This window comes from Aspergillus candidus (assembly GCF_002847045.1).
Source record: "Aspergillus candidus strain CBS 102.13 unplaced genomic scaffold BDW47scaffold_66, whole genome shotgun sequence".
Lineage (NCBI taxonomy): Eukaryota > Fungi > Ascomycota > Eurotiomycetes > Eurotiales > Aspergillaceae > Aspergillus > Aspergillus candidus.
In genome coordinates, this window is record NW_020194071.1 from 86,186 (window position 1) to 114,174 (window position 27,989).

General features: G+C 52.0%; 11 protein-coding genes across 11 annotated transcripts; 6 read left to right on the forward strand and 5 right to left on the reverse strand.

Moving 5' to 3' along the window:
* Nucleotides 1-44: 44 nt before the first annotated feature.
* Nucleotides 45-2,340, reverse strand: ppt1 (protein serine/threonine phosphatase PPT1). Its single transcript, XM_024819875.1, has 5 exons — nt 1,966-2,340; nt 1,784-1,864; nt 1,262-1,697; nt 466-1,196; nt 45-411 (listed from the first exon to the last, which is right to left on the reverse strand). The coding sequence occupies exons 1-5, from the start codon at nt 2,116-2,118 to the stop codon at nt 373-375; spliced, it is 1,440 nt and encodes a 479-aa protein (XP_024668307.1). The 5' UTR covers nt 2,119-2,340; the 3' UTR covers nt 45-372.
* A 153-nt stretch (nt 2,341-2,493) lies between these two features.
* Nucleotides 2,494-3,421, forward strand: spt4 (transcription elongation factor SPT4). Its single transcript, XM_024814186.1, has 4 exons — nt 2,494-2,654; nt 2,712-2,909; nt 2,965-3,017; nt 3,084-3,421. Exons 1-4 carry the CDS (start codon nt 2,577-2,579, stop codon nt 3,115-3,117), a joined length of 363 nt encoding a protein of 120 aa, XP_024668308.1. The 5' UTR covers nt 2,494-2,576; the 3' UTR covers nt 3,118-3,421.
* A 2,766-nt stretch (nt 3,422-6,187) lies between these two features.
* Nucleotides 6,188-7,372, forward strand: BDW47DRAFT_134420 (RTA1 domain-containing protein; the record flags this gene model as incomplete). The annotated part of the gene is made up of 2 exons (XM_024818073.1): nt 6,188-6,477; nt 6,532-7,372. The coding sequence occupies 2 exons, from the start codon at nt 6,188-6,190 to the stop codon at nt 7,370-7,372; spliced, it is 1,131 nt and encodes a 376-aa protein (XP_024668309.1).
* A 792-nt stretch (nt 7,373-8,164) lies between these two features.
* BDW47DRAFT_79479 (UPF0187 domain membrane protein) lies at nt 8,165-10,532 on the forward strand. The gene is made up of 7 exons (XM_024819876.1): nt 8,165-8,692; nt 8,778-8,925; nt 8,980-9,064; nt 9,116-9,241; nt 9,301-9,650; nt 9,704-9,877; nt 9,969-10,532. The coding sequence occupies exons 1-7, from the start codon at nt 8,438-8,440 to the stop codon at nt 10,352-10,354; spliced, it is 1,524 nt and encodes a 507-aa protein (XP_024668310.1). The 5' UTR covers nt 8,165-8,437; the 3' UTR covers nt 10,355-10,532.
* Nucleotides 10,533-10,673: 141 nt separating this feature from the next.
* On the reverse strand, nt 10,674-11,270 carry BDW47DRAFT_129202 (uncharacterized protein; the record flags this gene model as incomplete). Its single annotated transcript, XM_024816958.1, has 2 exons — nt 10,674-11,073; nt 11,161-11,270. The coding sequence occupies 2 exons, from the start codon at nt 11,268-11,270 to the stop codon at nt 10,674-10,676; spliced, it is 510 nt and encodes a 169-aa protein (XP_024668311.1).
* A 209-nt stretch (nt 11,271-11,479) lies between these two features.
* Nucleotides 11,480-12,150, reverse strand: BDW47DRAFT_79513 (DUF167 domain-containing protein). The gene has a single exon (XM_024819877.1). It carries the CDS (start codon nt 12,034-12,036, stop codon nt 11,689-11,691), a length of 348 nt encoding a protein of 115 aa, XP_024668312.1. The 5' UTR covers nt 12,037-12,150; the 3' UTR covers nt 11,480-11,688.
* Nucleotides 12,151-13,250: 1,100 nt separating this feature from the next.
* On the forward strand, nt 13,251-15,566 carry BDW47DRAFT_134421 (uncharacterized protein; the record flags this gene model as incomplete). The annotated part of the gene is made up of 3 exons (XM_024818074.1): nt 13,251-13,445; nt 13,517-15,096; nt 15,182-15,566. 3 exons carry the CDS (start codon nt 13,251-13,253, stop codon nt 15,564-15,566), a joined length of 2,160 nt encoding a protein of 719 aa, XP_024668313.1.
* A 1,361-nt stretch (nt 15,567-16,927) lies between these two features.
* On the forward strand, nt 16,928-22,417 carry BDW47DRAFT_134424 (putative SNF2 family helicase/ATPase; the record flags this gene model as incomplete). Its single annotated transcript, XM_024818075.1, has 1 exon — nt 16,928-22,417. One exon carries the CDS (start codon nt 16,928-16,930, stop codon nt 22,415-22,417), a length of 5,490 nt encoding a protein of 1,829 aa, XP_024668314.1.
* Nucleotides 22,418-22,776: 359 nt separating this feature from the next.
* BDW47DRAFT_120505 (MFS general substrate transporter) lies at nt 22,777-24,857 on the forward strand (the record flags this gene model as incomplete). The annotated part of the gene is made up of 8 exons (XM_024815497.1): nt 22,777-23,011; nt 23,187-23,302; nt 23,372-23,438; nt 23,523-23,662; nt 23,731-24,022; nt 24,079-24,369; nt 24,429-24,542; nt 24,637-24,857. The coding sequence occupies 8 exons, from the start codon at nt 22,777-22,779 to the stop codon at nt 24,855-24,857; spliced, it is 1,476 nt and encodes a 491-aa protein (XP_024668315.1).
* A 238-nt stretch (nt 24,858-25,095) lies between these two features.
* On the reverse strand, nt 25,096-25,452 carry BDW47DRAFT_129207 (uncharacterized protein; the record flags this gene model as incomplete). Its single annotated transcript, XM_024816959.1, has 1 exon — nt 25,096-25,452. The coding sequence occupies one exon, from the start codon at nt 25,450-25,452 to the stop codon at nt 25,096-25,098; it is 357 nt and encodes a 118-aa protein (XP_024668316.1).
* A 255-nt stretch (nt 25,453-25,707) lies between these two features.
* On the reverse strand, nt 25,708-27,959 carry BDW47DRAFT_79530 (glycoside hydrolase family 2 protein). The gene is made up of 3 exons (XM_024819878.1): nt 26,545-27,959; nt 26,066-26,479; nt 25,708-25,990 (listed from the first exon to the last, which is right to left on the reverse strand). Exons 1-3 carry the CDS (start codon nt 27,951-27,953, stop codon nt 25,852-25,854), a joined length of 1,962 nt encoding a protein of 653 aa, XP_024668317.1. The 5' UTR covers nt 27,954-27,959; the 3' UTR covers nt 25,708-25,851.
* Nucleotides 27,960-27,989: the final 30 nt, after the last annotated feature.

Below are 27,989 nucleotides of genomic sequence, written 5' to 3' on the forward strand. Positions count from 1 at the left end.
CTGACTACTCCAGGTAACAAAATAAAATAACAATCACAACAAAACAAAACAATACGTCTGGAAAGATATCGAATTCGCTATGCAAAACGTGCCATCGTCCTCCCATCGTGATTCAATACATAACATGCAGCGCTCGGGTATCCCGTATCCCAAGACAAGACATCTACTCCAAGATCGCTTTTCCCATTTTCCTACGCCAGGGTATCGGTCTATCTACTAGGTAGGCGCGTTATGCCAGCGTGTGGAACTCTAGTCCAGAAATCCTCTGCCTCGCTGCTGGATCGCCCACGAATGCGCCTAGGGCATAGAGAAGGCAAAAGGATGGGACAAAAAAAGAAAAGAAAAATATAGTCGAAGAGATATGATAATCCCTCACATCGTACCGGACATGATCGAGTTCTGTGCGTAGGCCTAGAGGAAGACAGATTAGCATCGGCTGGACACGAATGTTGAAGCGAGACTCACCATCGGCTTGATGTCCGGGTGCGGCACCGCATCGAAGACCTGGTACTCCAGCTTAAGCTCCGGTCCGATCTTGATGAACGCGCCCTTGTTCTCCGTCGAGTCGCAATACTTGGGCGCCGAGAACACCGTGATACACCGCCCGTCGTGCTCCACCTCGTACCCCTCCATGCGAACCTCGTGCGAGCGGATGATGGCCTCCAGCCCGTTGTTCTCGCAGAACCGCTTGGTGATGTCGGGGCCAAACTGCAGGCCAACGCCGCGCTTGCTGGGTCCGCGACCGGGTTCCGTCTGCGGGTCGGTCCAGAGCATCTCCATCATCAACCCCTGCTGGCCCGGCTGCCGCTGGTTGTGACGGTTCAGCTTCCGGATGTCGTCCAGGGTGATCTTGTCGTCGGAGAAGAGACCGCCGTGGAGGACGAGATATTTGTCGCCGATCAACGTGGCCAGGGGCAGGGCGGAGAAGGATTCCGAGAAGACCTTGAAGACTGTTTCGTTGTACTTGGCCCGACACTCGCCTTCAAATCCATACACCTTGTTCATGTCGTCCGTCTCGTGGTTGCCGCGATTGAGGAAAATACCGTTGGGACGCAGCCACTTGTAGGCGTAGAGGAGAAGGGCAATCTCCGTAGACCACGAGCCGCGGTCCACGAAATCACCGTTGAACAGGTAAGCGTGCGTATCGGTGGGGTATCCGTTGAGACGGAAGATCTCGAGCAAATCGAAGAATTGTCCTAGTTCTATTAGGCTTTTTTTTTTTTTTTTTTTCACCAGGAAACAAAAGTGGGAGAAAACTCACCATGCGTGTCACCGCACACCGTCAGGCGACGATCCTGCTCGACGCCAACCTCGACCATGGTGGGCTCCGCGTACACCAGATCCTTGACGGCCTTGATGATCTGGAACACATACTTGCGGTGGATCTTCTTGCCGTTCTTGAACCGCTCGATCATATCGTCGATAAACTCCTGGGTCATCTCGTTCTCAATCCGCACGCCGTCGTAGCTGGCGTCGACCGCCATCGAATCGATGTCGAGGCCCTCAAACGCAGACGGCGGGTCGCCGATCTCAATCGCCTTCTCAAACTCCAACCGGCGCACCAGCTTCTCGCACTCGGCCAGCTTGATCTTCGCATCACGGTTGCCGGGCTCCTTCCTCACCACCGTCTTGAAATCCTTCAGGGCATCCTTGTAGTGGAGAATGGCCGTGTTGGCCAGCGCTCGCCTCCAGTACGCCTACCGATGGTCAGTCCACCGGCCAAAGTATATCCCGTGTAGAAGCGCATCCGCTCCATCGCATGCGGTGTTCGAGTTTAACGCACCTTGGTGTAGGACGGGTCCAACTCCAACGCCTTGGTGGCGTCCGCGACAGCAAAGCCGTAGGCCTCGAGTTTGATGTGACACTGTCAAGATCGTGGTAAGTATTTGCAGATATCCCTAAGCCATGGGAAAGAGAAAGAAATGCAAGAAAGAGAGGGTTTGCTCGTCCCGAGCCGCAACATACCTGAGCCCGATTGCTGAAGAACGACGGCTCGCGATCATATTTGTCGATAGCCTGAGTGTAAAAGTCGATGGCGGTAGGCCAGTCATGCTGACCAAAGGCCTTGTTGCCCTGCACCTTAAGGGCAGTGGCAGCCTCGAAATCCGGCGAAGCCATGGGGTGGAATTTGTTGCGAATAGTCGGGGGCGAAGGAGGGGTTTGCAAAATGAGGGGAGAAAAGCGTGGGGTTCACTCTCAAGGGAGGGGAGAACTCGTACAAAGAAAAAGAAAGTGGAGATAGAAGAAATCACCAGTAAATCAGACAGAAATCAAGAGAGTCGGGAAATCAACACACGCTCTCCAACCGGACGTAGACGGACAGAAAGAATGAAGGAATTCACAATAAGAGATGCTGATGGAAGATTCTCTTTGACTGGTCCGGTTTCCGCCTTGTTGCTCCGTTGAAATCTCCGGGCTTGGCATTTGCCCGTCCAGCAACCGATCGGGGGCGATTTCTCCAGCCTCAACATCGTCAGCTTCTGGACAACACTACGCTTCTCTACTGAAAAGTCCTTCACTTTTTCTCTTTTGCTTCTTCTTATAATAATCACGAATACCGCCTTAAAACCTAGTACATGTCCTTCTACGTCCCCCCCAGCCAGCAGCGCACCCTGCGCGCCTGCATGGTGTGTTCGCTCGTCCAATTGCACAGCGTGAGTGATCCGCCCCTCCCTCGCTAAATGGAACCTGACGCAGTCGCCGTACTCTAGAAATTCATGCGCGAAGGCTGTCCCAACTGCGACGACGTCCTCGGCCTCCGCAACAACAACGACGCCATCCAGGAATGCACCTCGCAGGTCTTTGAAGGGCTGGTCACGGTGCGGGATCCGGTGACTAGCTGGGTGGCGCGGTGGCAGCGGCTGGATAGTTACGTGCCTGGGACATACGCGGTGAAGGTGACTGGATCGGTGAGTCCTACACCATGTCTACTGTTTGAGAGGGGACAACGATTAACGCGTGCAGCTTCCCGACGAGATTATCACAAGCTTGGAGTCGGCGGGTGTCAAGTACATTCCGTATGTATTATTTTTCCTTCCATTTGATTTGGTCCAATATTAGGGCAATGCTGATGATCACTCCAGGAGAGACGGAAGCACGGGCGAAGAGGAGACGTGAGGGGCTGGGTCAAGCCAGGTTCGATTCGATACACCATCACGACCGCATAGCCGATACCGGCTCGCCGATCGTCGCACATATTAACCAGGGATTGAGGAATTTCCCAATGCACGGATAGGAGTTTAGGTCGGATTGTTTTCTATGTCTAGACACGGAGTTCTTAGCGGTGGTTTACCATCAATTTATGAGTTTTGGGCAGAATACACGTCAACCTCATCCATAACATGAATAAGTCTGGGTTCCATGCAGCTACACTCAAAATACCCCATGAGATGATCTGGCTACACTATTAGATTCATCATCCATATTCAGCTCCTAGCTGTACACACCACCGCCTACACAGTTATATCCATTTTCCCATTCTACTCAACTACTTAGCAGCGTCATAAACAATCCAACTCTCCTTCGAGCGATCCATCTAGCTTTTGCGAGATTCAACCGAATCAATGGTGTATCACCAACCATGACATGTCTTATGTACCCAGGGTTCACCACTCACCAAAGCAAGGGGCGACAGCAGCTCCATTGTCGCACCGGTCTACATATCTTCTCCATCATCGACCTCCCTCAACCCGACACTGTCACCACCCATAGCAACCGACCATAACAACCAAAACAGTATCAATAAACACCCTTTCCAAGAACAAACCATCATCCCTCCCTCCACAGATATGACCACGGTTCTAAAACCCACCACCAACGACGACCGCGACAACGAACATCAAAACGAAGACAGCATCTCCGCCCGGCCCACGGTCTCAACATCACTCGCTTACGGACATCGCCAGCAGGTGGTCGTTGCCATCCAGTGGATATACCTGATTGTAGGGTCGTTGGGAATTATGGGCGGTTGGGCCGTTTTACGAGGATAATAGCACTGTACCAAATACTGCAGACTAAATTCTGAGCCGCGAAAGAATAGCTCTTATATGCCTCTGTTGTTGGTCTACCGTTGCCGGCGGCTTGGTGGGGTGAGTACGGATTGTCCTAGAAGATATTGGGGTATCAGTTATACCAAGCCCGGCCAAAATGCCGTTCGGTATTCCGGTGCACTGCCCTCTCTCCAGCACATAATTCAATGTTGAGCCAGAAATCGATAACCAGCACCCGCTGCAACTCGTCGATCCATAGTAATTACCGGAATGCAAGTACCCATGCATCACTCCGAGAGGTGGACCGAATATCTTTCTTCAATCGCTGGATCTCGTCATCTACTTCATCAACTCATTCACCTCGCCGATACCACTGCCACCCCATCTCATGAGCAGCATGTGCCGGGTGGTACCCGCCCCGTGGAGAAAGTAGATCAGGTTCATATCAATAGCACCAAGGAACCCGGGTACTGCCGACCCTTGTGCCTGTTGCAGGACGCGATACACGTCCGCTTAAGACAGACTTCTTTCCACAAAGTCCATCGATCGTCTCCTTTTCTAGTAACGTGTAGCCGAACCAAGCGCAGGTAACCGGGATGGTGCCTCATAGGTACTACAGCCGCTAAGGGGGGTGCAATAGTGATCGAGTTGTGCCACCAAGTAGACTCGATACGTCCGGCTTACTTTTTGACGGTCACTTTCCGTCGCGAGCCGAGTAGAAAGATATGGTTTAGTATCATAGTCATTCGGTAGATGCAGAGTTGACCGACCTTGATCAAACAAATCAGCCTACTTTAGGGCTAGAGCGATATGAGCCATGACAAGCTTGTCAACCATCCACGACTATCGACTGATCGCGGGGTGTGATTGGATGATATTCTTGTCGGTATTTCCAAGCCTCTCAGACCCCACTGAAGTCTCCACCGAGTCCACTGTTGGAGGGTTCATCACTTATTCAAGGAAGTTGGGGTCCAATTCGAGGTGGGTCCGTTAGTTGTGGTTAGTTAGTTGCCGTAATATCAATGACTGGAGAGCGAAGCAAAATTGGTCTAAAGAGATAGTGAGTAGAAATTTAGATTCGTTTAAAAAAATTTACGAGAGAAGCAAAGGGTGAAGAATTGACAGCGCACCAATCCAGAAGAAGTTCAAGGCGAACTACGGGGCTGACAGGGCCCCGCGCTTCCCCACTATGATAACAACTTCATCTACGGAGTACATCGTGTCTTACTTTGACAGTTATTTGAATATGCTGGATATGCTGAGTAGTTGGATCATGAAGAATAATCATAATAATACCCACACCCATCAATGACCATAATATCAATCAGGATCAACCGCCCCATCCTGTATAGAGCAGCAAGTGATAGATGGACTACCGTCCGGACAGTTAGGGCTTATGCTCGGACGGGCAGTGCTGATCCACCAGGTCACTTTGAGCCCCCTGACTTGGAACTTGGCTTTCTCGCTAAAATTATTAGAAAACCACTGTCCGCTTTTATAAGTGGACACTCATGGCTCTATTATCTACCAGTGCTAAAATAAGATAGAACAAAACTGAGAACGGTAGGGCACAGTGGGCTTCCTTGTGGTTCTACCCTTCCACAAGACCAGGAGCCCTGCCGGTACCACGTATTCCCCTGTTGATGGTGAAAGGTTAGGTAGAAATGTCGGTCAGAGTAAGCATGCAGATTTATACGACAGGGCAGCTGAGGCAGCTGAACTTAGGAATCATTCATATTCCATGCATGGTGTTAGTCCGAAGGAGGCATTCGTTTACAACATGTATAGAGAAGTCCAAACTTGTGTCGATAGGATAAAACCAGCTTGTTATCCCAAGATCTGATAATCCAGATGGATAGACCGAAGACTAGACGAATACGCACGATCAACATGTTCCAAAAGACTAGTCGCTGTATAGAGCTCTAGAGCTCCAGCCGCATCACAGCCTCGTCTTTGGCCCCCAATCAGATCCACCATCTATTCCGAATCGGCAGGTTCGTGTACGAGTCAACAAATCATATCCTCCAAACATTGCAAATAAACTAGATTTAAGCTAACGGTGGGGTATCAAACATGACCAGCCCGATGCTGACCCAAACGATGATAAGATAGGTACCTATAAAAGTCAGTCTACCCAGGCTCTCCCCCAATCGCCGTCAGCATCATCATCTTCTTCCCCCTCAGAGCACAGTCTCGCCATGTACGACCTTCCAACAAATCATACGCTCCTCGACCATCCGGAGCTCTGCACACTGGAGACCTGTCCCCTGGACTTGGCCTGGGTGCAGTACCTGCCTTCGTTTTCTGGTAACTCGCTCTACCTAGGCGTCTTTGGCGTCGCCTTCTTCCTGCAGTTCGTCCTAGGTTCTTTCTATAAGACATGGAGCTTCATGATCCCCATGTTAGGCGGCTGCCTTCTCGAGATTCTGGGTTACATGGGTCGGGTCCGGATGCATCACAACCCATTCCGTTCCGATACATTTTTTCTGTAGGTATTCTCCGTTAAGTAGAAGAAGAAAAAAAAAACGTATTGATAGAATAGATATCTCGTCTGTCTCACCATCGGCCCCGCTTTCGTCTCCGCCGCCATCTACCTCTGCCTCTCACGCATCGTCATCGCGTTTGGCGAACGCATCGCCGTCTTTAAACCCCGCGTCTACTCCCTCACCTTTATCGCCGCCGACATCATTGCCATCATCCTGCAAGCCGTCGGAAGCGCCATCGCCTGCATCGCCGACGACAGCGGCACCCGCGACATCAGTACGTATGTCATGATCGCCGGGCTAGCGTGTCAAGCCCTCAGTCTCGCCGTGTTCGTGGTCCTCTGCATCGACTTCATCCTACGAGTGCAGCGCGCCCCCATCGTGCGCTTCAACGCCCAATTCGACCCCCTGCGTCGCTCTCCCAGCTTCCGCTTGTTTCTCGCCGCGCTGGCAATCGCCACCGTCGCGGTCTTCGTCCGGTCCGTGTTCCGCTGCGTTGAGCTGAGCCAGGGGTTTGACGGCAAACTAGCCGGCAATGAGATTACCTACATGGTGCTGGAGGGCGCCATGATCGCTCTGGCCGTCGTCGTCTTGACGTTCTTCCACCCTGGCTGGGTGTGGAACGAATATTGGGCCAAGGCGGCCTGGCATGTCCGATCTTCTTCTTATTCTTCCCCGTCAGCGTCGTCGACGTCGAACCCCCCGAGGCGCGACGTGGAAGCCGCGTACAAGGCTGTCCACGGGTCGGACGAGGAACTCATTGCCCCAGAGTCCCCGCCAGCGACGCAGATGAGTCGTCTGACTTCGGTGGATACAAATTATCGATCCCCTTCGGAGAGATTTTATCAGCCACAGGGGCCGGAGCCGGCGCAGCAACGGCTGCTGTCTTCATCTCGATAGCCTCGTGGCTTTTTTCCCTTTCTTTGTTCGTTTCAATGGCGTGGGTTAGACGTTAGAAAATGGCTGTATTTAGCAATTAACGGAGATATATCAATTTATGAATTCATGATTTATGGGGCCATGTCTGGGCATCGATCGGTTCATTTTCAGATCTCCCCTCTGATCACCCAATGGAGCGAGAGCCGTCGGCGGTGCCGATGCCTATATATAGTACCTAGTACCTCTTCCTTTCAAACCATCCTGAATCCGGTCTATTTTTATCGGGCTAATTTATATTCACGTCCTATATTATATTCTCCGGGTGGAGCAAAGGATGAACCACGATATTTGAAAACATCCCATACGGTGAGAACCAGGGAATCAGGGAAATCAACCGTCAACCTTATTCCTGTCAATCATTCCCATCCCAGGGTCGACCGTTCCTCCAGTCGAGTCTGAAACTTAGCGTGGCTTGGAAACTTGGTCTGATAAGTCTGACGGGCACGCTTACAGCGCCACCAATTTTAATCTTATATTGATTCTCAAAGCCCGTCCAACGTGTCAGCCAATGGACAGATACCTATCGATTCGGGGGTTTGTCCCCTGTCAGACAGCTGTCAAATTCTCAATTGACGAAAAAGAAAGAAAAAAAAAAACACCCAGGATCAAGCTAAGTGGAGTCAAAGTTCCTCAACCTAGGCCACCATCTCCAATCAAGCCAAGCTTCCTCGCCGCAACCCATGTCCGTGTTTCACCGGCGAAGCTGAGGAACGAATCACGGAGGACAGGCTGGAAGGGGTTCCTGAAACCAGGAGTTCTAGATCGATCCAGATACGGCAGTGTCCGTTGGCGGTCCTATTAATACGGACGCGTTGGAATTGGCCCCAGCCCTAAGTTACCCGATCATGGCGGAGTAACTTCAGAGCCTTCTGGGATCCTGGAACGGATTAGTCTGGTCTGGTTTCTGTCACTGGATTTTTCTGTCTGTCTTTCTTTCTTTTTGCTCCTTCTCCATTTTTTAAACTATATCTAGCGATCTATCCCCTGCATTCCCCAGGACAAGCAGTATACCCAAATCAGTTCATCATGGATAGCCATTCTGCTCCTCCACCACCCGCTGAGGCCCCCGCTGCTCCAGCCGGGGACGGTCCGGCTCCCGTACAGGCCACTCATCATTCACACGCCGTCCATCATGATCAACCGAACGTGCACGTGGAGAAGGAGACCCCCAAGGGCCAGTTGACGCCGCGTCCGACCTTCCTCGCCAATCTCCGAGCTAGTTCGCGGGAGGCCCAGTTTATGCTCGACCGTCGCAATTCCAGCGAGTTGGACCGCTACTTTGTATGTCTTTTCCTATGATGTGGGGGTTTGCAATTGGAGGGTTGGGGATTTCAGAGCGTTAGAACGCCTAGTCTAACCGTTATAGCACGGCCCGCGCGATCTGGATAAACATTCCAAATGGCCGACGTTTTGTCGTATGCACGGCAGTGTCATGCCGAAGATGATCCTGCCGTTGACATTTGTCGCGGCTTGGTCGACCCTCATCACTTGCATCTCCTTCTTTTTCCATAACCGTGAGTCTCCTGCTGGATGGAGATAGTGAACACTGGGATGACTGACCTTTCTAGTCGGCATCGATAACATCCTCCTGACCGTGACCGGTTTCGTCGTCGGTCTGGCCCTGTCGTTCCGCAGTTCAACCGCATATGAACGGTACTTGTGACTCTGGCAGACGAAATGGATATTTACTCACTGACTTTACAGATGGGCCGACGGCCGCAAGTACTGGTCCCTGCTAATCCAGACCTCCCGCAACCTGGCCCGCACCATCTGGGTCAGCACACTTGAACGACCGGGCGAGCAGGGAAAGGAAGATCTGATGGGAAAGCTGTTCGTCTCCTCAGACACACCTGAGTGTCCAAAGAAGAGACCCTAACGATTAAATATAGAACGGCAATGAACCTCATCCTCGCCTTCGCCATCTCCCTCAAACACAAGCTGCGCTTCGAACCCGACGTCGGCTACGATGACCTCGCCGGTCTCATCGGCCATCTCGACACCTTCGCCAAAGAAGCCCACGACCGCGTCAATATACAGCCGCCCAAGAAGACACCCTGGAAAGCCTTCGGCGAGTCTCTGGGCGTTTCCTTCGCCGAGTCCAACCCGCGCAAGCTCATCAAGCGCTCCAAGAAGCCGCTGGGTCATCTCCCGCTGGAGATCCTCAACCATCTGGCGGCTTACATTGATCGGTGTATTGCCAATGAGACTCTCACTATCAGCTTGCACCAGGGTCAAGCCAGTGAGTACCCGTCGCGACGATATGATAGTCACCATTTGATTAACCCCCGCTAGTCAGCGCCCTGGCGACACTGAACGAGGTTGTCACCGGCTCCGAACGAGTCCTCGATACGCCCCTTCCAGCCGCATACAGTATCGCCATTGCCCAGATCGCCTGGATCTACGTGCTTGTGTTGCCTTTCCAGCTCTACGATGCCTTGAAATGGGTTACCATTCCTGGGTCAATTGGTATTTCTCCATCTCCCCCCCCTTTCCCGCCTCTATCCATCTGTCCATCCATATGCTACTTGCATACAATAAGAGACTAATAAAAAAACAGTCGCAGCATACATCATCCTCGGCCTCGCGACCATCGGCAGCGAAATCGAGAACCCCTTCGGCCAAGACGTCAACGACCTCCCCCTCGACACCTACTGCCGCCAGATCGCCCTCGAGCTGGACATTATCACCGCCATGCCGCCCCCGAACGTCGAAGACTTCGCCACCCGCGACGAGAACCTCGTGCTGTATCCGCTCAGCACGGCCGGCTTCTCCAACTGGAAGGACCGCAGCGTGGAGGAGATTCGTGCCGCGCTGCGCACGAAGGTCGTCGCTAATACTAATAGCAGTAGTACTGCTAAGAGTAATGGCTCTGGACCGTTGGGTGGGACGGCGTCCGATGCGGAGACTGTCGTGGGGAGTATGAGGAGTAAACAGTCTGTTTGACCTCTTCTGTTTACTCTTGGAAAGAAAGAGAAGTCGAGGTGAAAATTGCATTTGCTGGTGGGGTTTTTTTTCATTGATTGGTGTGTTTCGGGCATGGAATTGGGTGTTTGGTTTCTTGATTTCTTTCGTTTTCTGTTTTTCTGTTTCTGCTTCACGGCGTAGTTAAGCATATCATATCATCCAGTTTGTTTCATTTCATCATTATTTAATCCTCTACCAATCGACCAAAATATCGACCTGGTATAATCATTTCATATCTCATTACCCATCTCCTATACACACATAAACACCATCCTCTCTATAATATGATATCAATGAATCAAGACAAGAATAAATCCTCCCCTCCCCCACATGTTAATCCCCCCAGATGATTCCCCCTAGCACACACCCTCCACGCAACCGCCCCAACCGCATCGTCGTCGTCCTCCCCTCCCCCTCCACCACTGCCACCACCGATCCACGAACTCAGCGCATCAACCACAGCAGTCGCGTCTGCGCGCGGAACACGCACCCAGACGATCTTCTCCTGGCTGGTACTGCCACTACTGCTATCATCAGCTGTATCCAACCCCGGCGTTGTAATCTTGAGTATATCGACCGGGATAGCCGTGCCCGTTAGGCCGAGGAATTGGGAGAGCGCGGAGGTGAGGTGCGTTCGGGCCGTTAGAGGATCGAGGGGTTGGGATTTTGTGGTGTTGGAGGTGTTGGGTTGGTGGGTTCTTTTATTTGTTTTTTGTTAGCTTAGCTTCTAGTTTTCATTCAGAAAGTATGGTGAAGAGAGAGAGGGGGGGAAGGGGGAAACGCACAGTTGGAGCTTGAGATAGGTCCATGGGGGATTGCGCGACGTGAGGTGGGTGGTTTTGGGTGCTGCTGTTGCTGCTGCTGCTGGTGCTTCGGAGGGTTTTCGCTTAGACATTGTGATTTGCGTTATTCTTAATTTGTTTCTCTCTTTTCTTTTCTTCTGCTTTGGTTTCTTTTTGTTTTTGTATTGGTGGATGAATGAATGCTGAAGGAATACTGAATACTGATTGTCGCGGAAAAAATGATCGGTTGGATTGATTCCCGTGATGTCACGTCGCGTCCGATCTGTTATCAGATTGCGGTATCAGACGCCTGTCATCAGATCGTTTTACCTTGACAAAACAATATATAAGATACCAGAATAATGAAAGAAATCATTTCACAGCCTCTAGCAAAACCCTCTGTATATCAGATAGGAATTTCTCCTCCCCATCAGGATTCCCATCCACATCCACCCCCTCAACACATAACGTCTTCTCCCGCGACTTCAACCCGCGAATAACTTCCACGCGAGACTTGGAGACTTGCAATACCTAGACACTCATATTAGCACTCCACAATCCATTCCAGCAAGGACTATAATCAGGCAGAAATGAGAAAGCAAAAGAAAGAATCGAAAATACCCCAGCAAATAACCCCTCCACGGCAGAATTAGCCTCACCGTTCTTCGGCACCGCCGCAACACATACGTCGACTCGGTCGGGCCCGACGCTGATGATGCCCTCGCGCTTGCTGGAGGCGTTGGGCTTGACGTGACAGGCGATGTGGAGGCTGTAGGTGGGTTTCTGGGCCGGGGTGGTTTTGGATTTGGCTTTTGCTGTTGCTTTTGCTGTTGCCTTCGCGGGGGTTGTTCGGAGGAGGCGGAGGAGGGGGGTGGACATTGATTTTTGGTATATGGATGTACTGGGGGTTCAAGTGGGGATTAATTACTCGGTGATTGGGGAGTATAGGTATTGATTTAGTTTTTATCCTTGACATATAGCTGTTAAGGATTCTTTTTTAGTCTTGGTTTGGTATTTGATCTTTTGAGGGTGATGTTGTAAGAACAGCAAATAAAATCGGGTAGTATACTGTTTTATCTACATGAATGTTTTTTGTCATGAACTCAATTCGTCCAATGATGTTCTTTGACAGAGAGAAGTCATGATACACTACTTATGATCAGTAGAAATGGAAATCAAAGATAAAATAATTTAGAAAAAAAAGTTATAGTTTCTAGTATACCTCCAGGAACATATCCCACCATGTAATTTGTACCGGGATTCTATATATTCTGCTGGTACCTAAAAAGTAGAGATTACTAAAATCTTCTATTTTCTAAAACACCAATTCATCTGCTTATTGATATTAGTGATTGTAGCTAAATATGTCTATACTTTGCATATATACCAACGTTAGTGAATGTATCTATAATCTTGTTGTAGTAGCAAGTTATTCACTGTCAGCCGAGCGGCCAAGCCCTAGACTAAGAACCATGACTGTTTCTTGCAGTGACAGCCAGAAAAGAGATTAGGATTATAACTGTTATATTACGAATATGACATAGCTATCCAGGAGAGACAAGGGTCTAGAGAAAGACCAGAAAAATAGTTATTAGATAAAATCCCCAGCTTCTTGCGGGAGTCTGGAAATTTACCACTCGATTAGACGGAGTTACACCTGTCTTCTATCCACTGGTCTTTCTCTCTCTATAGCATACTATACCTGTATATAGCTATAGTGAAAAAGAACCATTATCCCAAGTAGACAATGTCCATACAATAAATGGCCATACTGCAGAACCGTACGACTGCAAGAGTAGGAGTGTTCTTGAAGTGCCTGTTCAGAAATTTGGCTGGGCCTACTGTTGAGCAGATTTCCATGACGATAAACTATAGTAACCCATACACTCAATATTGAAATTGACCCAACCCCTCTACTCTTCTTCTGTCTACTTTTGGTACAAACAAGACCTCTAAAGAACTCCTTGTTTAGCATCCAAATTCTGCAGGAAAAGAGCCTTTGACGTTCTATACCTTTACACATCTAACAAAGCCCTAGTTCAAACCATCTACTTCTACTTTTGTACATTGAGCGTGCGCGCCGAGACCTCACTATGGCTCGCGTCACTAGAAAATCAACCAGAAACACGCTCAAACCCAAGAAACCTAGTAAACGTCAAAGCCGCAGAAAGCCTCTCCCAAAGGTGGCAGTCCATGAAGAGACGGTTGGTGAATCAGAAACCGAAGAGTCCCACGAAGAGTCCAACGCGCGGGTCCCGAAGAAAGAAGACCATTTGGAACAGCACGAAGTAAGTGCTGCACTCCTGCAACTCTCCTCTATCTTTGTATCCAGCCCTTAACAATCCCTCTTTCTCCACAGAAACGGATTAAACCTGACTCCAAGCAGCGTCGTTTTGAAACCCCGATGCTGCACTTCAACCCTGACACCCAGATGTTTGAAAAACGCGAAGAAACTGCTACTAAAAACATGGCGACTGCCGATGCCCGTGATTTCACCTCGAGCCACAGCGACCAGGACGACTGGAGTCTTGAGAACCTGCCTGACATCCTGTATGTTCTGCGTCCCAAGAATGAGAACGCGAAGTCCCGCCGTAAGGTTCACACGACAGACCATATGATATTCGGGAAGAAGGTCAAGAACTTTTACACCCTCCCTCCCCGCATTTCGTCTCAAGTCGAAGGTTTCAGACTGGAAGCTTGGTTTCGTCTGGACCGCCGCATCAAGGCCGAGGATATCATGGACCGTGTGAACCCCATATTCAGACACCTCATCGGCGAGGAAATCATCGAGGAGCGCAGAGAGAGCTTCCGGCTGGCCTACAATGTTGCTGACTGGACGTCCCAGAGATCCATCAACGCCGTGACGCGTCAGGTCAAGAGAGAGGGTTTTGACGTCGAGCAGAACACCACCCGTGGAGTCACGCCCGGCCTGATCGATCCCGCAAAAGGCGAAGCTGGTGGCCGTGTTGTTTTCAACCCTGCTGCGTATCAGCACCAGCCTCTTGCTATGGATCCGGAGCCCCAGATGCCCGAGGCGTGGTTCAAGATGTGTCGGTTTCACACTTCGTCTCCCCTTACGCGCGATGGTGTGACCGACCCCAACCAGACGTTCATGCCCCAGCAGCATGGCGTCAAACACGATATGGGTTCCGTCGATTCTCAGCTGATGCGCCTCGCACACTCGCACATGGCTGCCCCTGTCACTAATCAGGACAACCGCGTCCACCAGCTGAACCAGATCAATTACTTTGCTGCCCCGGGATTGGCTGCCCCGGCGATCGGGGGATCCTACGTGGCTTCTGGCCAGCAGCGTTACTATCCCCAGATTGCGCACGCGAACAATCCCATGCTGGCGAGACAGCCCATTCAGACGAACCAACCCATGCAGGCGAACTATCCTATGCAGACGAACAATCCCGTTCAGGTGAGCCATGCCATGCAGGCGAACCAGCCCATGCAGGTGGCGCCAGCCCAGGGAAGCCTCACTCAAGTCCCCAAGATGGCAGCTCAGGTTCCCGCACCCAAGGCTGCTATCCCCGCTGCGAATGCCAAAAAGAGACGCACACGTGTGAAGCCCAATGGCTCACCCTTCCTATCCACGGCGGCCCTTCCTGCGTCTGCACATATCAGCCCTGCTTCGGCCCGTATGGCTCGCTCCGGCACACCCTACCAGACGCATGTCGCCCAGGTGAACCAGTATCCTGCCCCTGGTAGGTCCTCCGCGCATACAACCCACGCTGCTAACTCTGCTGTTACCACCCGCCCTGAGACGGCCTCGAGGAACGTCCGTGCCCCGCAGTTCTCGTCTGAGTTGTATCCGTTTTTCAATATCTTAAACGGCATCGGCGTCTCTGAACAGGGCGATGCGTTTGGCGGGGTAAACACCTACTCGAACGCCCACACTGGTCAGAAGAGAACGTGGGAGACTGGCAATGATGGGTTAGTAGCATCATCCGCCACTGCACCTGGACGTTCTAGTGTGCTGCATCGTGGCTTGCTGTGAAAACTAACTGAATGTCGTTAGAGTCCCTGTCCTGATGGACAAGAATAGAAGGACCGACACCTTCGGCATGCGGTACCCCACTGAGGTCACTGAGCTTGCTGAGCACTCTGGCCCTATGCCGGAGGAATTCACGCAGACTGGTGACGAGGATATGAGCCAGGAGGTTAATTTCGATGACTGGTTGGTTGAGAGTGCGATGAGTGCTGATGGGCATATTGAATGGCGCTCGGGGATTTGGCCGGGAATAGGAGTGGATCCGGATAAGACGGAGGAGGAGAAGGAGAAGGAGAAGAAGGAAAAGGAGAAGGAGGAAAAGAAGGAGGAGAAAATGGAGAAGGAGGAAAAGAAGAATGAGGAGGGAAACAAGAAGGAGGGAGACAAGGAGGAGGAGAAGCAGAACAACTAGGCAGAGACCTCTGTTGGAGGATTCCTGGTTGGAGAACTGGACATACACCTTTGTTGGGAGCTCCTGGTAGGAGAACTGGACAGAGAGTTCTGTTGGAGTATCCCTGGTCCGAGAATCGTTAAAAGACCTCTTTTGGGGCCCTCCTGGTACGAGAACTGGGCAAAGACCTCTGTTTGTGGGTTACTGGTAAGGAAACTGGGGTAAGACCTCTGTTGGTTGGTCCCTGGAGTAGACTACTAGGTTAGTAAATCCCACTGATTGATGCTATCATAATTATTAGTTTCCACTACTTGTAGTGTTCATAAGACTATCTGAAGTAGTCATATGAATTTATCATAAAACTTAAATCTCCCAGACTATCTGCTTTGCTACCCATGCAGATGCTGCTTAACTTAGACACACATACCCAACCTTTTAGCCTTGAAGTCCCAGCTTCCTCCGCTATCCAGATGGAAGCGCATTATGAAGTGGTGTCTTCTGCTCCTGTAGAATGGGCGTTCACCCTGGCGTCAGCACATGGCTGTGTCTGGCCTATTTCTGTCTGACTTCCTCCTTGCCCTAGACAGTTCTTTCACGGCAATCCTATGAATGCCCCTAGGTATATGATGTACATCGCTGTCATCCAACTAACACTAGGCAATGGGCTCGAATGGCCATGACTCGGGAAATGGAGAAGCTCTAGTCCAATGTTGGGCGAAACCACAGAAGTGCAGGGTTGACCGTACGTATCCGCCATTAACCCATAGAATAGACCACCTTGATAGACTCTATAGTGCCATCTGTCATGGCACAATGAAACGAGGAACTGGAGAGGTTCTGCTGAGGGAGATGAACTTTTTGATATGATGTATGTTCTATTTGTCCTGTTTGTTCTGTCTGTTCCGTTATCTTATCACGTCCACAACACGTTATCCAGGCGGTGAGTCGGCCTGACGCGTATCTCAGTCCAGCCCACCGCCTGGATGATCGGCAGAAAGGAAAAAGGGTTTGCAGCTTTACTATGGTTGAAGATCTCCACTTCACCTTAACTGTTCCTGCAGAGCTCCATGTGGCCTTGATTCGGCTGGCATTTTTCCTCCCCGCTCTAATTTTATCTCCCAACATCTTATCTGAGCCGTAATTTGATAATATCTGTTATCGATTCCACCTCATTCTCGCCTTACTTGTAGCGTCTAACGCGTCTCGTGTTGCTTCTCTTCAGCTCTTGGATCTTCTTTTATGATGCGCTTCTACTCTTGGTGTTTACTTTACTGGTCTTTCACATGACTTGATTGATTCATCTATGTAGACACCGTCAGTCTATTTCCGACAACTTATCAGTTGTGGCGAAGAAAGCTAATGCTCCCATCTCACCAGACGAAATGCAGGTTGACGGTGGTGACCCTCTCGACTGGACCGTCGACAACGTGGTCGATTTCCTCTGCCGTAGTCCCGAAGCACCATGGTCTCGGTCCGCCTCGCAAGCTCCCCGTCCGGACCCCGTCTCCTTCGAAGCCGCACTCCGGGAGAATTTCATCACCGGCGAGGTCCTCCTACATGATGTCGATAAGAATACCCTGCGGGATGACCTGGGGCTGCGGGCCTTGGGTCATCGGAGTTGCATTTCAATGGCTATAAGGTACTTACAGAAGAGGTCTCAAAAGTTTCAAGAGTCCCTCAGCCACAGCCCGTTGGATGACCCTGCCCTTGGTTCCTCAAGATGCCCGTCCTTTTCATCCCCCGGGGTCTTCCAACAGCCCCCGCTTCCCGCCCACTTCAATCCTCCAAGTCACTCTGCAACCCCGAAGACACATGTACAAACAACGACCGATACGGTGACTCCATCTGCATCTATCTCCGTGGATACCCTTCCCGTCACCCCACAAGACCCCTTTGCACAGCCGATAGGACAAATGAGGGGCAAGCAGACGGTTCCCCCCGAGAAACTCCCGCCTGGAAACCGGGATCGGCAAGCTGACCGGCGGGATCAGATCTTAGGGACGCCCTCGACATCACATCGAATGGTAGAAAACACACCCCCTCCCATGAACGCGCGCCGCCAAGAGCAGATCGTGGTTGACGCTCATGGCAAGAAACGGCGAAGACTTGATCTGGGTTCATTGCCCGACGCCCCGGGGACACACGGATCTCAACACCCCGCAACCCAAGCCAAGGAATGGTATATGGGACCAGGCCAGATTACGAACGCCCAACTCTTCCATTCGTCTGACCCTGGTGACAGCGAGGATTCGTTTGTTATTGTAGGATCTGGTTTTCCTGCTCAACGCACTTCTGTCAACAAACGCCTTGCCTACTTCTATAGACAAAAGCGTATCAAGCTAAAGTCAAGTAGTGGCTGTGTTCAATGGGCTATCATCCCCTACAAGCTATCGGAGACAAAGGGCCAGAGACTTTTCACTTTATATACGGTGAAGGATGGAAAAGTATCTGTCACCAGGGAACCCATAGAGAAATGGCCGGAGCTTCGTAAACTTCAGGGAGCCACAGCGGTAGCAGATCTGCGCAAGTCAAGTTCCAACCCCTTTCTTCAGAACGATGAACCCGAAAGCCACAAATATGACATCCTTCTCCAGAGGTATCCACCCCAGGAGGAGGATGCCTTACCTCCGTACGGAGAATCTGGCTCGGAGGGAGAGTTTGATGACAAGACATGGGAGGAAATTGATGACGAGCGTCAAGATGGTGTTCCTGAGCAGGAGAAGGACCTCACATCCGCCGAGCTCGAACCCCTCATCAGCCAGTGTATATCAGACTACGAGGATAGATGGGATCAAACCGCTCGCCCCAGGCAGGAGCCAAGAGCCCGCAAGATCTGGCTGAAGGCTAGACGGCAGGGGCGCGTGGATTTCCAAATTGCGGCCATCGCCCGAGATATTGGTTTTCTCGAAAGGCGGCTCGGCGGGATAAAGAGGGAGATTTGCAAAAGCCAGTATGGCTCAGAGTCGGAGCTGAAAACGCAGTGCCAAAGCTTGGAGCAGACGATCTTCGGAATCCAGAGCCAGAAATGGCGGATTAGGGTCCTTCAGCAGGAGAAGTGCCCCCCAAAGGTCCTCGCTCCCCCACGGCCTGCGCCTCAGAAAAAGCCCAAGAATGCAGATGAAGAATCTCTTCATTCTGAGACAGAAGACTCGAGTGATTCGCTCGATGATTTCATCGACAGATCTGACTTGGATACCCGTGTTGGGCCATTTCCCGAGACCCCCACATCACCAGCGAGGTCTGTAAGTTCCTCTTCGGAAACTGACAGTGAAGGTGGCATCATCAGCCCCTCTGGCATTCGGCGGCGGACTTCGATGCATCGCGTCTTTGCCACCAGTTCCTCGCCGTCGTCTCCGGAGCGCATCACGGCACGAGACTCTCTGTCCCCCCCAGCGGCGAGTCAGCCAGCGGGTGACCTGATCGATCTCACAGTAGACTCAGCCGAGGAAGACTTGGAAATCGAGACCCCGCCTCTAAACCCGGTGCAACACAAAATATCCAAGACGGCAGGTAATAACGTCAAGGCTGAGAGGGCCCCTTCCGTGTCTCCTCCACCTGATCTGGGTCCTACAGTATCATCTAAGGTTTTACGGAAATCGTCGTCCCGAGTCCAGGTTGTGATTCCTCATCTGAAAAAGTCGCGAAATGGCACAGCAGCGGACACATCTCTTCCGGACCTTAGCGATCTCGGTGCATTACTTGAAATCCCTTGGTCGAAGCTCGAAGAGCGCCGTGACCGCTGCAGGCTGTTAGCCAAGATCATTGGGAGCTTGGCTGATGACTTTCGACTGGCTATGACAGACGAGGTCCCTAAATATGGCGTGGCTCTTATGCAGGAGTATGTGGATACCGCATTGGAAATCTTGTGTCAAAGCCAGGACACGTTCCCCGGTGTCGACGAGAAGCAAAGCCAGTTCATTATGCGAACGGCATCTTTCTACATCTCGTGGGTCAACTGTGCTCAGCTTCACAAAGGAATTCGGCGACACTACATCCTGAAGAGCATAGATGAATTGAAGGATAGTTTCGCCGAGTTCTATAACCAGCTCTGCAATCGCCTGGAAGCCTACCGCAATTGGGACAGGCCACAGCGTAAGTCGAAGGTGCTTGGGGATGTAGCAGGGTCCTCTCAAAAGCCGTCGGATAGCTCTGAAGGGGAACTCGCCGAATCTGCACACACACCCCACAAGAAGCGGAAGAGGGAAGTCAAAGAAAGCTTAACAGCGAAGAATACCCAAGCCAGCGCCAAAAGACGTGTTGCTGTTCAACATGAACAGAGAGAGAAGCTGAAGAAGAAAATGGGCAACATGGGCATCAGTAATGATGATCCAGCCCATCAGGTTGTCAGCTTTGACGACCCGGTCATCTATCTGGATCCCCATATTGGCCAGGTCGTAAAACCCCACCAGCTGGAGGGCATCCAATTCATGTGGCGCGAACTAATCAGAGACGAGACGCAGCAGGGCTGTCTCCTTGCCCACACCATGGGCCTGGGGAAGACCATGCAGGTCATTGCGCTATTGGTCACGATCGCTGCTGCAGCATCGTCCAGTGACCCAAAGGTCCGACAGCAGGTCCCAGAAGCGTTTCACCGACCTCAGACTCTAATCATCTGCCCGTCATCCCTCATCGAGAACTGGTTTGAGGAGATCATGCTTTGGGCTCCCCAGGACTCGGGAATCGGACTCCCACGCAAGGTGACGAGCGCCAGCCCGCCCCGAGAGAGAATACAGTTGATATCGGAATGGGACCAGGAGGGCGGCATACTGATTATAAGCTACAATATGTTTCACGCCTGGATCTTCAACAAGGAGACACCAAAGAGACCGCCTCCTCTCTCCGAAGAGGACCACGAGAACGTCAAAAAGTGGCTCTTGGAAGGCCCCAGCCTTATTGTTGCGGACGAGGCCCACATGATGAAGAACCGAGCAACGGCGGCCTCCAGGGCTGCGACGCAGTTTCGCTCCAAAAGTCGAATTGCATTAACTGGGTCTCCGCTCGCTAACAACCTGGTTGACTATTTCACAATGGTCGACTGGATTGCCAAGGGGTATCTGGGTGAGTTTCTGGAGTTCAAGGCCAATTTTGTCGAACCCATCGAGCAGGGCCTCTACCTGGACAGCTCACGTCATGAGCGACGAAAGTCTCTCGTCAAGCTCAAGGTGCTCCAAGGGATTCTGAACCCCAAGATCAACCGGGCTGACATCTCCGTGCTGGCGGGAAATTTGCCGCCGAAGGTGGAATTTGTCCTGACCGTGCCGCTGACCAAGGTGCAAACGGATGCGTACAACCTCTACGTAGACACTATCTTGCAGGGGAAAGGGGATATTGGGAACGCCAAGCTGTGGTCTTGGTTAGCTATCCTTTCACTTTGCTGCAACCACCCGGCCTGCTTCCGTGACAAGCTGCTCAACCGAGCCAGCGAGGCGCGAAAAATCGACCAGAAGCTGCGCGAAGTCGAGGAGCTTCCCGGCGACGAGCCAATCGGCCAGGCAGGCCTTCCGGACTCAGAGAAGCTCGTCATGGAACAGGAAAAACTCTTTGCCAGCATCCCGGATATGAAGGCCGTGCCGCTCTCGTATCGCGCGCAGATCCTGGACCGGATCATTGACGAGTCCGTCCGAGTTAATGACAAGGTCTTGGTGTTTTCCCATAGCCTCCTCACGCTTGATTACATCGAGCACGTGTTGACGCTCCGGAACCGAAAATACTGCCGACTGGATGGGAATACCCCTGTCCAAAGTCGCCAGATGGCAACGAAGAATTTCAATACCGGGGTTGATCAGCATGTTTACCTGATTTCAACTCGCGCGGGGGGGCTTGGTCTGAACATCCCGGGCGCCAACCGCGTCATCATATATGACTTTGCGTTCAATCCGGTGTGGGAACAACAGTCCGTCGGACGTGCGTATCGCCTGGGACAGAAGAAGCCTGTCTTCGTCTACCGCTTCATCTCTGGAGGCACCTTTGAAGAGATCATGTACAACAATGTCGTCTTCAAAACCCAGCTTGCCTTCCGTGTGGTCGACAAGAAGAATCCTATCCGTCAAGCGTCCAAATCCCCGGGCGACTATCTCTTTCCAGTCAAGCAGGTTCCCCAGGAGGATATTTCCGAATTCATTGGGAAGGATCCTGACGTGTTGGATAAGATATTATTGGAACAGAACGACGCAGAACGGACCATCCGGAAGATTGCCCTCACGGAGACGTTCCGACGGGAAGACGACGAGCGGCTGACGGAGGAAGAGACCAAGGGTGTTCAAGAGGAACTAGACGACGAGCGCCTGAAGCGCACCGACCCCGAAGAATACGCCCGGCGGATTGCCGAAAGGCAGAGGAGATTGATGGCCGAGGGCCCGACCCCCATTCTCGCCGCGCAAACCCACCCCGGATTATTCCCCATCCCTAATCGACCTGCACATGCCTTGCCGCCGTTCCCCAGCCAGCAGTCCCTGACTATTCCGTCGTCCTCCGTGCCGACCCACGCGCACAATGTCGGTCCGCCGGCTTTGACCCCGGACACCAGCGTTTTCAAGAACCGGCCCGCATGGTCGTCCCCAGCAGCGGGTCTCGCGTCCTTTCCACATCCCCTGAACGAGCACACTGCCTACTCGTCTGGTTCTCCGAGTGCGTCCAATAAAGGCACGCCACGTCCTCCGCAGCAGCCACCCAACCAGGGAGGATCCCCATCGACCCAAGCGCCGCGGACAGGCCCGCACGGCTCTAGTCCCCTACAGCAGCCACCGGGACTACCACCGCAGACCCTGGGCGGACAGACCGACGGTGCCGACGGATCGAGATCTCAAAGCCCCGAATCGGACGAGGAGGAGCAGCGGGATTATTGGACGAGTCCCAGCTGCAAGACGCAGTAGACTCTACTCTACTTTTTTTTTGCATTGACCTCTATTCACTTTATTTGTTGCACATGATATCCCTGTACATGAGTATTATCAATCCATATGACACGGCCATCAAGATATTTCCATTTCCCTCATCGTAAACAGCCCATCTCGGCCTTCCTCCGATTCCAGCCTGATCACCCAACATCCCAACTTCCCCCTCGCGTCTAGACTGCGAGGGACACGACTAGGGGTCTGGGCGCCAAGCTCCCCCGCAAACCAGGGTGATCTACAATATAACCTAACCCTCCCCACACTTGATTGTCGATATTTCCCTCTCCTCTCCCCGCATATTTTCGCTGTTTTCGCACAATTATCTTCAAGCAGGAGATATGTATCCCTTAAGAGAAAAAGAGAGCGAAAAGCTTGCCCACGTCGTCCCATCCGAGACTGAATCCCCCAATGGCAGCCCCGCATCCGAGATCACCCCGCAGATGGAGGAGAAGATCCTGCGCAAGATGGATCTGCGGTTGATTCCTATGCTGGCGGTTTTGTATCTGCTGGCGTTTTTGGATAGAGGGAATATTGGGAATGCGAAGATTGAGGGTATGTTGGATGATTTGGTTGGTTTTTCTCTTTCTTGTTTCTTTGGCCTATATATATCGTAGTCGATCTACGGTATACTCCTGTCATACAAGGATGTCACTGATATTTGACAGCATATGACGGGACAGCAATATAGTTGGTCTTGTATGGATTTGTCCACGGGGAGAATGGATGAATGTATTGCTGATTGATATAGTGACCGTGTTCTTCTTTACATACTCGGCGTTTGAGATTCCTAGTAATCTTCTGCTGAAGAAGTTGAGACCGTCTCGGTGGTTGCCGATAATTATGGTTGCGTGGGGGATTGTCATGGTGATATCCCATTTTATCCTTCCTTTGAGACCAAATGAAATGGGCTGATTGAGTGGTTTCGACATACAGACCCTGATGGGCATCGTGCAGTCCTATGCTGGACTGGTGACTGCTCGTGTCTTTCTAGGTGTGGCCGGTTCGTACTCCTTTTGTATCATCATCGATGATACCACCCCTAGAGATCGAACCCGCTCTATATCCGACTACTAACACACACTAGAAGCAGGCCTCTACCCCGGAGTCTCATACTACATCAGCGAATGGTACCCCCGCCACAAAGCACAATACCGCCAAGCGCTATTCTTCAGCGCCGCCAGCGTCGCCGGTGCCTTCTCCGGTATCCTAGCCTACGCCATAGCCGTAGGTCCCTACACAATTCCTCTAACAAGCTTCTCCAACTTAACATAACCAATCTCCCTACCCAATAGAAAATGGACGGAGTCGGCGGCTACGAAGGCTGGCGCTGGATCTTCATCCTCGAAGGCCTCCTCACCGTTGTAGTCGCGTTCATAGGCCCCTTTGCCATCCACGATTCCCCCGAAACAGCGACTTTCCTCACAGAAGAGGAGAGAGATTGGGTGTTGCGCTCTGTGCGCGGCCAGACGACAGCCTCTGGGCCGGAGTCAGGCCGTGCTACTATCGATAGCGAGGAGAGGAAGTTTCGCTTTCAGTATGTGCAGGCTGCGTTAACGGACTGGCAGATTTACGTCGGTATTTTGAGTATGTTCCCCCCTCTCTCTCTATAGTTTTGGGATGGCCAGAGCTGACGGCGATAGTGTTCTGGGGCATCACTTGTCCTCTGTACGGCATCTCGTACTTTCTACCCTCCATCATCAAAGACCTAGGATATGAATCGTCCACGGCGCAGCTGCTCACCGTGCCTATCTATATCGTCGCTGCTGTGATCGCCGTTGCGGCCGCGTGGCTGTCAGATCGGCGGCGAGAGCGGTCTCCGTTCGTGCTCTTCTTCATGGCCCTCGTTGCCATCGGGTTCGTGATTGTCCTTGCGTCCACTAATCGGGGCGTTCCTGGTGTGGTGTATTTCGGGGTGTTTGTTGCTGTGGCTGGTCCGTTCATCTTTCTACCACCCCCGATTAGAATATTGCGGTACTAAATCATGACACAGGTATATACGCTGCATTCCCAGGCAATGTAGCCTGGATCAGTGTCAACCTCGCGGGCGATTACAAGCGAGCAGCGGGCATGGCGCTGCATATTGGAGTGGGGAATTTGTCTGGAGGTATCTTCTTCTCCTTTTCTTTCTCCTCATCATCATCTTATATCGAACCCAAGAATTCACCTAACGACCACTAACCAATCCAATCAATGAACAGCAATGGCATCCAACTTCTACCGCCAGCAAGACGCCCCAGGCTACATCCTAGGCCACGCACTAGAACTAGGCTTCTGCGCTATGGGCATGGTTGCCGTTGTCGCTTTAAGACTGTCATACCAGCGGATTAATCGCCAGCGGGATGCGCTTGATGCACCGGTGGATCCGGTCGAGGCTGAGAAGTTGGGTGATAGGTCGCCGGAGTTTAGATATATGCTTTGATTGGCAATATACTTACTTATATACTGATAATATGAATGTTGGAGAGATGGTAGGGTAGCCGAGGATAGACTGACAGGATTACTACCTCTACCTATTTCTATTTCTATAGAACGAAACAAACCCCATCTGTCATCCAGAATCCGAACTCCAAAATTATCATCCACCTACACAGTACATATACAGTACAAAATCAAATCACAATAAAAAATAAAATAAACAATAAAAGAAAAAATAAAAACTATTCTCCCCTCTCCACCCTCTCCTTCTCCTCCCTCGCCAACTCATTCAACCCAGCAACAGCCAGCGCATTCAGCCGATGCCCATCCTCCGATCCCTGCGCCCAAAACGAGAACCACACGCCGCCGTGGCGCTCCTCATCCCGCTCGTTCACGAACTCGCCCAGCCCGTTGTAGATCATTATCGACATGACGTTGGTCAGGTGGCCCATGTTGTTGAAGAGGCCCTTGGCGGGCACCCACACCCAGAGGTGTTTGTTGTAGCTTGCTATGCGGTCTGGGGTTGTGGATGATAGCTTGTTGATGTGGAGTTTGGTGTAGGGGCCTACGCTGTAGGTTACTGGGTCGTGGATGGCCATCTTTTTGGGGGTGGGTTTGGGGGGTTGGTTGTTGTTGGGTAGTGTGGTATATTGTATGGCTGAGTAGAGAGGTGGTTGATAGTATGTTCTACTGGGGTGATAGGGCCATTTATAGGGTAATTGGACTTGAGGCTATAGTTCTAGAGAGGTTGTCTTTTTAGGGGAATAAAGAGATGAGTATAGGGCTCTCCATTCAATGTCTCAAGTATGTCAGACATAAGTCTTTGTCGGTACCGAGGATAACTATGTAGAAATCAAAGACGGCCCCGTCAGTAAATCTTAAAGATCTAATTCAAAGAAACCTTCAAAGCCATGCCCCTCTTTCAACAACACCTTGTAAGTCTTTCGGATGAAAGACCTACAGTAATTACCCATTCATCTGATCGGCAAAGCTATCCGTCAAGCCTTTGATTTCGGCACCACATGTTGAAAGTAGTAATCCTTTGCTGCGTCCATAATGACTTTGATGTCGGCTGGGGGGACCTTCTCGCTGCGGTCGTAGGCATACAGCCCATTGACTTCTTGCTCGACATCGCATCTGAACTGGTCAGTAGGCCTAACTTGAATAGGGAAAAAATAAAATACGGGAGAGAAAGTAAAAAAGACAACGTACAACTGCGTATAGACCAACCCACAGGTAAACCCCCCCTTCACAATCCCCATCACTAGTTTCTCCAACCGGACCAGGAAATCGGCCGCGTTGCTCGCCGTCGTGTATCCCCAGTCGCGGTCCGAGGCGGCTACATCCTTCGGGGGCTTGATGTTCACCCCTCCGAACTCGGAGCAGATGACCGGCGCGCCGGGGGCGTGCTTTGCGCCGGGATCGAGCGTGACCGAGCCGGCAGTGACGGGCTCGACGAACATGGCGCGGTGGCCGTTGTCTTTGGGACCAAGAATGCCGTTTTCGAAATCGGCGCAGGTGGTCGTCAGCTGGGCCGAGTCGCTGTAATCGTGGTACGTGGTGAGGTCCGTTTGGACATGTTCCCAGCCGCAGTTGTCGTTGATGGGGCGGCTGGGATCGAGGGATCTGTTTTTATTATGGTTAGTATGTGGGTAAGGTTGTTCTCGTAATACTGCATAGGGAAGACTGACTTGGTCAGATAGTAGAGGCATCGAATGTGGTCCCGCTGCTCGATATCGTCCTTCAGAGACGGATACCCCCAGCTTTCATTGCCTGGAGTCCAGGTCACCACGCTGGGATGGTTACGATCTCGCCGCACTGAGTCTGCCCATTCGGCTGTGATGCGCTCTACCAGCTCGTGACTGTACTCGTACCCATTCGCGATCTCCCCCCACACCATGAACCCCAGTCGGTCGGCCCAGTACAGAAACAGTGGGTCCTCAATCTTCTGGTGCTTGCGACAGCCGTTGAATCCTGCGCGTTTGACCAGCTCGATGTCCGTACGCAGGGCATCGCCGGACGGCGGGGTCAGTCCGGTCTCGGGCCAGTAGCCCTGGTCTAGGACCAACATCTGGAAGTAAGGCTTGTTGTTGAGACGGAAGGTCCCGTCGCCGTTTTGCCAGGAGAGACTGCGCATTCCGGTTGTGGTTTGGACCTCGTCGACGAGATTTCCTGCTACATCGTACAGACGAAGCACAATGTCGTAGAGAATAGGATGCTCTGGTGCCCACAGCGCGGTGCCATTGTCGTGCCAGGCCCCGTCGGCGTCGAACGCGCCCCCACGAGGCCGGTCCGCGGCAGGCAGCGTCACGTCGAGGTCGACGCGCACGTACTCTTTATCACTGGTCAGGGGTGAACGAGGACTTGTGCTCACTGTTTTGCCCCCAAGACTGGCGGTGATCTGGATGCTGACCGGCCCAGCGACCGGCTGGCGCCCAGTTACTGCGACGACTGCGTGCAGTGTCCCAGAAGTGATATCGTCCGATCGCAGGACGGTCCCCGCACCGCTGCATCCGATGCGCATAGAAGGGACGCTCTCCAGCCAGACAGACTGCCAGATTCCGCTGGAGGGTGTGTAGAAGATGCTCTCCGGTACGGGCCCCCAATATTGTTTTCCACGGGGCTGAGCGAGGTCGGTGGGCGAGTCACGCACGCGCAGGGTTAGCCGGGCCGTCTCTTTCCTCTCTCCGTCAGTTGCAAGCGAGCGAAAGGCATCCGTTAGGTCCAGGTCAAAAGGTACGTGGCCGCCCGTGTGCCCACCAATTGGGACGCCGTCGAGCCAGATGGAGCACTCATAATCGACGGCGCCAAATCGGAGAATCAGGCGCTGGTCAGGGGGGCCTCCAAGACGGATATCGCGGATGGTCCGCTCGTACCAGATAACTTCGTGAGCTTCACGCAGACCGATACCTGATGCGGGGGCCTGGAAGGCATAGGGGACCTTGATGGGTCGAGTCTGGGAGGCTGGAAGACCGGTTTGCGGCCAGGACTGTGAGAGCCCAGCGTCCGTGTCATCAAAGGCAGATGACCACGGACCATTGAGTGAGGTCCAGTTAAGCGAGGACCGCTGGAAGTCAGGACGAGGGTATTCCATTGTCATTTGAGAGTATCGGATAGTGGTTGAGCGGGGTTGTGA